Source organism: Rissa tridactyla, chromosome 2, assembly GCF_028500815.1.
Source record: "Rissa tridactyla isolate bRisTri1 chromosome 2, bRisTri1.patW.cur.20221130, whole genome shotgun sequence".
In the NCBI taxonomy this organism is placed as follows: domain Eukaryota; kingdom Metazoa; phylum Chordata; class Aves; order Charadriiformes; family Laridae; genus Rissa; species Rissa tridactyla.
In genome coordinates, this window is record NC_071467.1 from 43,178,604 (window position 1) to 43,189,379 (window position 10,776).

Consider the following 10,776-nt stretch of genomic DNA (forward strand, 5'->3'; position numbering starts at 1 on the left):
CTACAAAGTTTTAGATGTCTCCAAAGGCTCTCCCTCATAAGGAATATAGCTAGGGAATTAAAACAAAATCACTTTAATCAATTATGAAGTGCTGATATGCCAGACTGCATACAAGTGACCATATAATTTGCAGAAAACTGCAAATAAATACTACTGTTACTGACAGACTAACAATTCTATGGCTCTTTTTCACTGAAAAAAAAAAAGCGTTAACAGGCTAAAGGCTAAACCATAAATAATGTCCTCATCAATTTAATATTCTGGTAGTCTTATGCTACTGCACATAAAACATGAAGAAAAGCTACATATGATCAAAAGAGGCTCAGCTAGCTTTAAATGTAGAGGACTAGGTGCTCTTGCAAGGAGCAAATCTTGTGTTAAAAGAGATTGTGCTTCATCAAAAAGCAAGCAGCTGGAGAGCTCTAAATCCCAGCCAGCTCGTCTGACAGAAGTGCTGTACAATACCGATCGCACCCTGCTCCACCCAAAGCCCTGCTCGTCGTGTTTTCCAATACAGAGTCATGACATCCGACTTTATAAAACTCTCTTCTGTGTCACTCCGCACAATACACACTGTTTATCTTCTATATGGATGAGTATCAACATGAATTTCTATGTACAGTCTGAGCCATTGTACCTACTCTTCTGTCTCTGCAGGATCGGGACTAAATATTATGTAAAACCATCTCATTCAGAAAATCCTAAATTTAAACTCGCGTTCAGCCGTGGAGGTAGAGCATACAGGAACATACAAGCATACAAGATCCAGAACAAAGCATCGCTTTTTGTTCAAAATTCTGCTTGCCTCTTAAGCTGTGTCATAGTTAATGTCAAGCACACCTGCAACTTGGAGTTAGTTTCACAAGTTTAGAAAATTCTGTTTGTTACAATGAACCAAAGAATCTGGGAAGTGAAAGATACTTGGATTCCTTGATGCTTAAAGGCCACAAGCAGAACTGAGCCGCGCTGCATACTGCACTAACACAGAGCAAAAGACAGTCCCTGTCCAAAAAGGGTGGGACAGAGATTAGAAACACCAGAGTTAGAAGTCTACAGTAACAAAGAATTAAACTCTCTAATGAAATAATTGTGAAAAACTAGTGTTTTCAAAACAGAAACATGAGAGAATTCCTTTCCACCCATCAGACAAGAAACCCCCAAAGTATTTTCAGCTGTTGCTTTAGCACACTGTCCCACTGGATGACATTCTTCTACACCGCATCTATCTGCCACGATTTTATGTGGCAATTGTAACTCCTTATATGCTATGTATTCTGAACTCTGCACTTTTCACGCAGCACTAAATGTATTTGTGGGGCATTTGGCCTCCATATCAATCTTTCCTGGAAATATGCTTAAACTATAGCAAAGCACTACTTTTGCAAACTATGATGTCATCTCCCTTTTCAGTAAGTGCCTTCCACAACCCACTTTCAGCACATCCTTTCCGTAACGCACATAACGTCCCTTGCGGACGATTTTGAGAGCAGCTACTCAAAAGTTTGATTCGGAAGACATTTCTTTACTAACCACATATATAGAAAACGCATACACATAGCAAGGAGCGGACTGCATGCAGTGTATTTACATATAAATATCAAAACACAGCAGCGGGACATTCATTAAGAGTTTCTGGAAAGAAACTCTTTGCTGTCAGCGAAGTTCCCTGCTGGCGGCAACGCTGTCCTGGCCACATGTGAGGAGACCGGGAGACGCACGTTATCGGGATATTCCCCCTTTCCCCGCCTGTTCCCTTTTTTTCCCTAGCCCCTGCACAGGTTTCCCTGGGAGTCCAGGCACCTCGGCTCAGCCGGGCGCCTCCCGGGGTGGCACAGGGAGCTCAGGGACCTGCCGGGGCTCCCCTCGACGGGGCGGGACACCCCGAGCCCGCCGCCACTCGCGGTCCCGCGGGGTCCCGGCCGCTCCCGAGCCCCCCCCCACGCCGCGCCGTCCCGAGGAGGGACCCCGAGAGGGAGGGAGGGGACAGGCGCGGTCCCCCTATCCCGCAACCGGCGGGAGCACCCCCCCCGCCCGGCGCCGCTCCCGCCCGGCTCCTCACCTCCAGACCTGCCCGAGCTGCAGGATGTGTACGAGCGACTGCAGGAGCCAGATACAGAAGGCGCAAGACGCCGACCGGCCGCCACCGGCGCGGGGACCGGCGGCGGCGGCGCCGGTGGCGTTGCTGCTGCTGTTGCTGCTGCTGTTGGTGGCGTTGCTCTTGCTGGCGGTGGACGCCTGCCGCTGCGGCGTGCCGGGGCGAGCGGCGTCGATGTCGGCGGCGGCGGAGCCGCTGCTCACCAGCAGCTTGCTCTCGGCGGCGGGGCAGTGCCCGCCCGCGGCGGCGGCGGCGGCGGCGGCGCTGTCCTCGGTGCCGAAGTCGTGGGCGAACCAGCGGAAGCTGAAGACCTGCACGGAGAGGGAGCCCAGCAGCACGAAGAAGAGGGTGAGCCCGAACCACCAGCGCTGGCCCCGCAGGTAGTAGTCGACCGCCAGCCAGATGTCGGTGCCCACGTCCGCGAAGTAGACGGCCAGGGCGGCCAGGATCCAGAGGCAGTCCCACAGCGAGTAGCGCCGCTGCTCCCTGCCCAGCCGCAGGCACAAGGAGGACGAGCCCCCGCCCGAGCCCCGGGAGCCCCCGCCGCCGCCCCCGCCGCCGTCTCCTCCTCTGCCGCCGCCGCAGCAGCAGCAGCAGCAGCAGCGGGAGCCGCCGCCCGAGCCGTCCCCGCCGCCGCCGCCGCCGCTGCTGCAGCACCCGCCCCCGGGCGCCTCGTCGTCGTCGCTGCCGCCGCCCGGCCCGGCGCCGGCGGGCAGCCCCGGGGCCAGCGCCTGCACGGAGCCCGAGTGCTCGGAGTTCTGCAGCGGCGTGAACGCCACCTCGCCGCCCTTCTTCATCTTCCGCCGCCCGTCCGACTTCGCGGCCATGATGCCTCCCTCAGCCCCGCCGGAGAGCGAGCGGGAGCGGCGAGCGCTCCTTTATCCCGCGCCTCCCCCTGCTCCTCCTCCTCCGCCTCCTGCCTCCCGCCCTCCGCCGCCGCAGCCGCCGCGGACCCGCCGCTCCCCGCGTCCCCTGTCCCCGCTCCGCGCCGCGCCGGGCTGCGCGCCCGCGGGCGGCTCCTCCGCGGCGGCCGCGCCCGCAAGCGCCGCCTGCCTGCGGGGAGCCGCGTTCAGCCCGCCCGCCCCGCCGCCGCCTCCGCGGGGGACGGCGGTGCCGGGGCCGCCGCCGCCGCGCTCTGCCCGAGCCGGGAGCAGGCAGGGCAGCGCTGCCCGGAGCAGCGCATCCCGCCCCCGCCTCCCCGCCCGCCTCCGCCCGCACCCGCCGCCGCCACCACCCAGCTGACTGACGCCGGGAAAGAGGATGACCTCATCCCTCTTCCCTCGCTGCCGCCGCCCCCCGCCCGGCACCGGCACCGGCACTGGCGCAGGGGCGGGGAAGGGGGCGCTCGGTCGCCGGGAGGGAAGGGCCCGCCGCGGCCCCGGGGGTGCGCGGAGCACGGCCCTGCGGAGGGGATGGGGAGGCGGCGGCGGCTCCTCCGCTGCCCGGCCTGGGGAGGTGGGCGCAGCGGCGGCGGGGAGGCGGCTGCTCCGCGGGGCGAGGGAGCGGGGCGGCGGGGTGTGGCCGGCGCCCCCCCGGGACCGGGACCGCGGGAGGGGCGCGTTGCTGCTGCCGGCTCCGCCACCGCGCCCCCCCCCCCTCTCCGCCCCGTGTCCTCGGCGCGGTTTGGGGTGAGTCTGCCCCGCCGGCGGGGGGACGGGGGTTGGAGCGGCCGGACGCGGGTAGATGCGGACGGGGCGGCGGGGGAGGGCGGCGGACCCCCCCGAGCGGGGATCCTCGGAGCGGAGGGAGCTGCCGCCGCCCCAGCGCGGTGAGAGGAGGCGGGGACCGGCGGTGATGCCCAGCCGTAACGCCCGGGGCGCAGCGCGGGAGGCACCGGCCGGCACCCGCGAAGCCGCGCTGATCCCCCCCCGACCCGGCTAGTCCCGGGCGGGGCGGGCGGACGCTGCCTCCCCCACCCCCGCCCCGTCCCGCGGGGAACGCTGCCGTAGTTCCCCGAACTTTGTGAAAGGGGACCGCGAGGTGCCATTGTCGAACGACGCCGTGACTCACGCTCCCTGAGAGGCGTCTGGGGGAAGGTGAGGAGACACCGTTTTACTCCGCCACCCGCAGAAATCGCATTTTATGCATAAAATTCACTAGGCGAACTCACGATGCCTCTCACCGCCCCCGCCCCTTTCCCCGCAGCTCCGGCTCCTCTCGGAGCGCGGACGCTCCTGGAAGCTCACCCGGGTGTTTCGGTGGCGGAGGTGACCCCGCCTGCAGTTTTCAATTTCGGCGGCGACCGGCCGAGGCCGGGGGGAGCGTCCCGCGGGGAGCGTCCCGAGGGGAGTTCAGACCCCCCGGGCGGCCCCGCGGCAGCCGCCGCCCTCGGAGCCCGGCGGGGGAGGCAGGTTTCGTAGTGTGGCTACGCGGTCCCCGAAGGCCACCAGCCTCCTCTCCCCGGTAGTCACCCGCGCCGCGATGCCCAGCTGGCGAGCGCAGGGCTGGGGGTGCGGGAGGGGAGGGCCGTTTGCCACCCAGCCTTGGCCCGTCTGCCCTCTCTGTCCCTCCTCCATCTCCAAAACGTACGGGATGAGCAACTGATTGACCTCTTCGACTCTTTTTTTTTTTTGCGCCTCTGGAATATTTTATAAGCATGCCCTTAAAATAGAGCAGTGAGATAGTTCAACCACATTGCTGGAATATCTTACTAGGAATGCCAGGGAGGCTGTGATAGGGCACCGTTACGTTAAAATATGTGACTAAACATAGCCCCTTCAACTTCATTAATTACAGAGAAGTCGTCACATGGACAGCTGAAAAATCTGCCTTCTATCTCTTAAATGTGCATGGTAAGTATAGAGCTGCCTTTCAGAAATTAGCTTTTGCTGACATATACCCCAGATTTCAAGAAACGGCTACAGCATCCATTACTGTATTGCATTACTGTATTTTTCAAAGAGTGCAAAAATCAAACTTTGAAAAGTGAAGAGCACACATAAAACCGATTTGGCTTGTTATTTTGCATGTTATCACACATTACAAGAGTCTTTAATTACATCATCACATTATGGTTCTTAAGTAATACACATTTGCTCTGCAATCTCTGTGACAGTGGTATAGCTGTACTTTAATTTCTGTTCCTTTTGTAACCCCATATTAATTTCATTCTCATTACAGTCCATATGATCTTTATTGCCTTAGACTTTTAATGCAAATTGCTTTTTTCTCAAGGTATCTTTTAATAATTCAGTCAGCACCTATATATAATACAATATATCCACTTAAGATTACCTTGTCAGCAGAGAAGGTGCTTAATAATGAAGCTAATTTAGCTGCAAGTTGGTGGTTTATATATACACCAACAAGTTTCCAGTGTTGCGCTATTTATAGTTACATCTTTAATAAAATGGTTTAGTGTGCACTTTAAGTTACTTTAATTGAGTCTGTTTGACATATACAGGTCTAAAAGATGCTACAAATTTATAACAGAGGTTATAGTGTGGTACATGAGTGCTGGTGGGGGAACAACTGTGCTCCTACAGCCGAAATCCAAACCTAGACTGCCTGGGGTGGGGTAAGAGGGTAACTTGGAGATGTTAGATTCAGGGTGGAGGGAATGGAGGAGATCAAGGTCCAACATACTAGTAGGGCAGAAGGTGCCTCTGAGCAATGCGGTAGATATTTAAGAACATAAATGGTGTCACTTTAGCTGTACATTGTCTTCAGAGGTCACGGTACTCAGCTTGGAGGAGGTAAAGCTGGGGCCAAGTGTCCCTGTGTCCTCTCCTCCCCACCCCAGATGCGGGACAAATTTTCTGGTATATTTACCCTCAGCCACTTCACTCAGGGACAGAATTTGACCAAAGGGATTGACCCATCGCTTAGCAAGACTCCGCCACAGTGGGCTTTAGATCAGACCTGTAAATCTGAAAATTGTTCAGTTTGCCAGGCATTTTGTTGTGATGGGGAGAGTTTTACAATTTCTTCCCTGTATTTTTCTGTTTTGTCTCATTCCTCACCTTTCCTTTCCTTTCCTTTCCTTTCCTTTCCTTTCCTTTCCTTTCCTTTCCTTTCCTTTCCTTTCCTTTCCTTTCCTTTCCTTTCCTTTCCTTTCCTTTCCTTTCCTTTCCTTTCCTTTCCTTTCCTTTCCTTTCCTTTCCTTTCCTTTCCTTTCCTCTCCTCTCCTCTCCTCTCCTCTCCTCTCCTCTCCTCTCCTCTCCTCTCCTCTCCTCTCCTCTCCTCTCCTCTCCTCTCCTCTCCTCTCCTCTCCTCTCCTCTCCTCTCCTCTCCTCTCCTCTCCTCTCCTCTCCTCTCCTCTCCTTTTTTGTTTCTGTTGTTTGGTTGATTTGGTTTTCTCCTCTTGAATTCAGCCACCATTGCATTTGTGAGGGGAATAATATTCTTTCCCACTGATTTTCCTGTTAACAACAGCTGTCTGTTAAATAAAGGCAGTGCAATAGATGAACATTGAAACTTAAATTTAATTTAAGGCTGTTTGATACTTCCAGAGGAATGTCTTCTGTTTTGTTTTCTCACTTAAAAGATAACAAAAGGAAAGGATCCCAAATAATATGTAAGTGCTGAAGAAATTGCTTCCAAGAAACAGAACCAAATTTCCTCTTTGTTAGACTGGCAGAGCTTCTATGGAGCTGAATTGGGGCCAGAAGAGTTTGTATACACACGGTGTACAAACCAGCATGCATTCAGCAAGCCAATGTTGCAACTAAGCCTCAGAAATTATTAATTACAAAATATAATTGAAGGGCAAAAATGTGATCACAGACATCAATACATATTTCATAAACCGAGTACAGACACATTCATTTCTCATGTAAAGCTACTTTTTCTCTGAAGGAGATTTTATTCTTGGCTTCCTTTTTCTCCGCCTTCTTTTAGAGAAACATTTTTATGGGTATCACAAGCACTGCTTTTGCTTTGTTCTGAATTGCAACTGCTGTTTCCTTTTTCCCCCCCTTACAATTTCAAATCACCTTTGTCTACTTCAGGAATACTTTTTTTGTGTGTGTCTTTCTGTTTTTTTCATTGTAGGCTGTTATCAACTTAAACCTGAATGTCCAGGAAATATGCTTCTGGGTTCCAATCCTCTTATCTTTAAAGTATTTTTTTATTTCTTTGGGTTCCTAACTATGATGTTTTCCCCAGTCTTCTTTAGCAATATAGAAGAGATGGCTCTATCAAAATACACTCAAGCTCTTTCTTGTAGTTCTCTCATTTCACCATTAGAATATCATTATACTCTACAGGTATCAATTTTTGCATGTGTTCATTCCAAACTATTCCCAAATCTATTTTCTTTTCCTTGGCAATACTTTTGACAGTTGCAGTTTGGGGCTTAATGTGTCTGCATTTTCTTCTAGCTCAGGGTAACTGAAGCATTAGAATGAGTTCATTGTACCTGGATTTGACACCCTATGGCAGTATTTGAAATAAAAGCTTGCCTTTCTTACCATACTTGCTCCATGGGGGAGCAGTTCTCCATCATGAAGGAGCTGTGCCTGGCAGGGCTTGCAACGGGCCAGTCCCTTCTGCCCCGCAGAGTTCCTGAGCAGCCTCCCTTAGAAATAAATGAAGTCCTAAGCCATAACTTCTCTGGTGACTTCTTCCAGAAGGTCTGTGAATCTGCTAGCAGATTTCCTTCCTTCTCCTTCCTTCTCCTTCTTTCTCCTTCCTTCTCCTTCTTTCTCCTTCCTTCCTTCCTTCCTTCCTTCCTTCCTTCCTTCCTTCCTTCCTTCCTTCCTTCCTTCCTTCCTTCCTTCCTTCCTTCCTTCCTTCCTTCCTTCCTTCCTTCCTTCCTTCCTTCCTTCCTTCCTTCCTTCCTTCCTTCCTTCCTTCCTTCCTTCCTTCCTTCCTTCTCCTTCCTTCCTCCCTTCCTCCCTTCCTCCCTTCCTCCCTTCCTCCCTTCCTCCCTTCCTCCCTCCCTTCCTCCCTTCCTCCCTTCCTCCCTTCCTCCCTTCCTCCCTTCCTCCCTTCCTCCCTTCCTTCCTTCCTTCCTTCCTTCCTTCCTTCCTTCCTTCCTTTCCTCCTTCTTTTCTAACTACCTTCTGATACTTTCTAACTACCTTCTCACTTTTACCTGGTTTTCCATGTTAAAACAGTGCCCTCAGGCATCCGTGCACCTGCAATCAGTTTGTTTAGAACCAGCAAGTGAGAATTATTCTACAAAATGTTCACAAGTTTTAGATGTTTTCAATAGATTCATGTTTAAACTATATACACAGGTGTCCATAGAAGTTGTAATGTAGGTTGTGTGTTTAATATTTACAGATTGAAGTACTCAATTGCCTTTTTGCACAAATAGCTTCATTCACAACAGGCACATGCCATTGTATGCTCTGATAACTGAGATGCTTCATTGCAATGGGAGAAGGCGTTTCCTTTCAATGAAGCCAATATTTCAGCAAATTAACATAAGCACAAATCAGAAATACATTGGTAAATTGGTGCGCTGTTTAGAAAATCAACATTAAAACACTATATATTTCTAAAATGTACCGAGTAGAAACAGCTACTGCCCGTTTGCTTTAGCTTGAGATTATTTTATTTATAGGCCTACATGTAGATTCACATAGAAACATTTTCGAACTATAAACTTGCCTTTAAAATTGAGAAAAGCAGCATGAATCAAGTATCTCCATATGTTGGCCCACTTCTACAATTACAAAGAATACTGTGGAACGTTCCCTGGATTCAGAAATTACTTTGCTTATAACACGTGTTATGTGTATTTTGTACACCCAAATCTCTCTTCTGTAGCATGTGAAGGTTCATGTGAAAATGTCAACACACACAAACCCACCAGATGAGATCTGGAAGGGAAGAGATGCAATGTAGCAGGATTCTTAGGGGCACACTGAGCTTTAAGTAGCCTCTAAATCAAACTTGGTGGAACTGCTTATATACTTAGTTTAGACATATACGTACATTGTAGCCACATATTTAAATTTCATGGTGAATTAAGGCTGTGGTTTCTTTTATTTCCAGAATGACTAAAGATTGAAAACATGTAAATACATTCAACTGTACACTCTAAATAAAGAGATAAATAAATAAATGCCAGATTTAAGCAGCCAGAATGACTGAGAACAGCCCTGCTTTGATGACAGCGTGCGGATTTTAATATTATGTATGAAAGAAGAAAGTATTGCTTAGAATTTTTGAAAGATTTAACTCGGTGTTTCTTAATTTTACATTTATTATTTAGAAACGGATGTCAGTTACCTTTCATGTTACTTCATAGTATGTATTTAAAAATATAGTCAAAGATAGATATAAATATATAACACATGATAGCAGATAGAAGACGCAGACATATGGGAAGACATCAGAGGAAGCGAGTTTGCAACCAGGCTTTGTACAATGCTGACGACTCTCACTGCCATCGTGCACGCAGAGACCAACCAACAACCAAGCACGTCACATTTTATGATAAATGCCTAAGGGGATATTAACATGCCCTATGACACCGAACTTCAGATGTAATTAAGAATTTTCGAGAGTTTGAAGCAGAAAATGAAAAGTCCCATTTTCTTCCCCCTTTTGGCTTCACCTGTTTAAAATTAATTCATGCCACGCAAAAGAATTGTAAAACAAAGATGCAGGCACAGCACAGAAAGTTATGACGCTGCTTTGCACTGCTCAGTACGGAGGAGTTTATGGACTTTTCCAGACTACTGCTTTTCTTCATGGAGAAGAAGTCCAAGGGACCATTTTAAATTGATGTGTGAGCCGAGGATGTTTATATTTGCAAACACATTTATAAATACTAACAACCCACCAGGACTAGATGGTATTCATCCAAGACTTCTAAAGGAACGCAAAGGAGCACTTGGCACCTCCTTTGTTCTTATTCTCATTCCTTTTCCACAACTGACAAACTACAGGATGGATAGATGCAATATAACTGCTCATATGTACTTAAGACGAGGGAATCCTTTCTTTTGTATGATGAGTTTCAGCAAGGCAGTACTTGGAGCTGCTGGGAGAATATTAAATGGTCCAATGAACCAGTCAGAACATGGTTATAGTTTTTTCAAATCCGTAACATCATCAGCAAAAGAAAACTGAGATGCTTAAGGGCTTAAATGGGCAGAAATATGTCACCTACATCAATCTAATAATATATATAAAAGCACACCAGGAGAAGTGGAAAAGGAAAAAAGATAGAGTTAACTAATACTGCACTGTTAATGGACACTTTCAGACTCTGTTACGTCTAAGAGTCTATGTTATGGTTTTCAGGGTCTATATTTTAGCACCAGCTCCAGCTCGAGGTTTTCTCTGCAGTGCAAAATTAAATGTTTTGCTTAATTATCATCATAGCAAAATCCTCTAGCCACCGCCCTCAGACAGATCTTTGAGGACAGGATGCAGCAGGGAGAGGCAGCAGAAGTCAAACCCTTCTCTCCACTGCAGCCTTGCCTCTTCCAGCTGGTTATCTCACTGCTCCTTCCAAGGCTCCCATGGGTGCGAAATGCCTGGGTTTCTTGTTGACCCAGGCAGTCTCTTTTCCATGCTACATCTCTCTTCCCCGTGGAGGTTTCGGTGGTGTCAGTATCTGCCCAGGCTCTCCCTGGGCAGGGCAGGGTGCTGGGAGGAAAAAAGCAAGGCAGCAGCCTTGCTGTGCAGCAACAGCAGAGCTCACATGAGGTGGCACCTCTGTCATGTCTCTGTCTTTGGCCAGCAATTTTGTCCAAAAATTTTCCCACTTGCAAGGGGCA

At 50.1% G+C, this 10,776-nt stretch overlaps 1 protein-coding gene across 1 annotated transcript in view; it reads right to left on the minus strand.

The window, feature by feature from the left end:
• Window positions 1–2,922, minus strand: part of XKR4 (XK related 4) — a 230,359-nt gene extending 227,437 nt beyond the window's left edge. The window contains exon 1 of the mRNA XM_054191824.1: window positions 2,060–2,922. Within this exon, the coding sequence (XP_054047799.1) occupies window positions 2,060–2,922 (863 nt within the window). The remainder of the gene's footprint in view (window positions 1–2,059) is intronic.
• Between the last annotated feature and the right edge of the window lie 7,854 nt (window positions 2,923–10,776).